This window comes from Stegastes partitus, unplaced genomic scaffold (assembly GCF_000690725.1).
Source record: "Stegastes partitus isolate 25-593 unplaced genomic scaffold, Stegastes_partitus-1.0.2 Scaffold823, whole genome shotgun sequence".
NCBI lineage: Eukaryota > Metazoa > Chordata > Actinopteri > Pomacentridae > Stegastes > Stegastes partitus.
In genome coordinates this window covers 315,434-316,694 of record NW_007578554.1, presented here as the reverse complement: position 1 = coordinate 316,694, position 1,261 = coordinate 315,434, and the positions used below count along the sequence as shown (strand labels likewise).

The window sequence follows — 1,261 nt, the reverse complement described above, 5'->3', positions numbered from 1 at the left end:
CAGTGAACTGGGAAACACTCTGTCCACTGATCTTTAAGGTCCTGTAGGTCCAGACAGAACCAGAACCAGCAGCTCTGTGGTTAAACTGTTCTCATCTGGATGAACTTTAACTTCTCTCTTGGTTCTTCTGCAGCTCAGGTAAACATCACAGCAGAACCCAGACAGGAAGTTACTCTGACCTGTAGAGCTCCCATCAATGAGCGCTTAGATCCACATGACCAGGATCCATCTTATAGGAACCGGGTGGATCTACAGGACAGACACCTAAAGATCAGAGGCATTTCTCTGGTTCTGAAGAATGTGAAGATGGAGGACAGTGGAAGATATGAGTGTCAAGTTGTCCAGAAAGGAACAATCAGCATGATCAGAATCAGCTTGAAGAATGAAACAATCAGCAGCTCTGACCAGGAAGGTCATCAACAAGGTGAGTTTGTGTTCTTGTTAATGAAAGGGAAGAAGAAGCCCAGCTCCAGAGGTTCTTCCATGTAACGTTGTGGAGACAGGAGATGTTGTTAATACTGATTATCAACCACTAAGGAAAGAAACTGCACATCCAGTTGCTAGATGGATGGTTCTGCCTGTTTCAGCAAAAGGCAGAATTAATATTTTAAATATGAACGTTTCTACTCCGTCTCTTCCACAACATTCTCCTGCCAACACCAGATTTACTTCTGGAGATCCAAAATCTATTTGTTGGATTCATCTGGAGCAACAGCAAAGCAAGGCTACGCTTGTCTCTGTTATGTTGGTGTTTGATGGTGGAACTTCTGCGTTAAACTGTTCTCATCTGGATGAACTTTAACTTCTGTTGGTTCTCCTTCAGCTCAGGTAGACGTCACAGCAGAACCCGGACAGGACATTACTCTGCCATGTAAAGTTCCCGACAACAAAACCATCATAGATGTAGAGTGGAACAAACCTGAACTGGCTCTAGACAATGTCCTGTTTTACCGAGATGGACGCTTAGATCCAGACTACCAGCATCCATCTTACAGGAACCGGGTGGATCTACAGGACAGACAGATGAAGGACGGAGACGTTTCTTTGGTTCTGAACAATGTGAAGATGGAGGACACTGGAACATACGAGTGTCGAGTTTTCCTGGAAGGAACAAACGGTTTGACGAAGGAACCCATCAACATCACCTTCCTGTTAGTTCATCAACTAGGTGAGTTTGTGTCCAGAGTTCAGTTTGTGTCTCTGATGAAGCTGCTTCGTCTCAGATCAGATGTTTGTGGTTTATAAAGATGTTGCTGATGAG

The 1,261-nt window shown here is 44.3% G+C and overlaps 1 protein-coding gene across 1 annotated transcript in view; it reads left to right on the top strand.

Moving 5' to 3' along the window:
- LOC103365277 (neural cell adhesion molecule 2-like) overlaps positions 1–1,261 on the top strand; it is an 8,859-nt gene that overhangs the window by 2,327 nt on the left and 5,271 nt on the right. The window contains exons 2-3 of the mRNA XM_008292682.1: positions 134–424; positions 824–1,176. Coding sequence (XP_008290904.1) covers positions 134–424; positions 824–1,176 — 644 coding nt within the window. The remainder of the gene's footprint in view (positions 1–133; positions 425–823; positions 1,177–1,261) is intronic.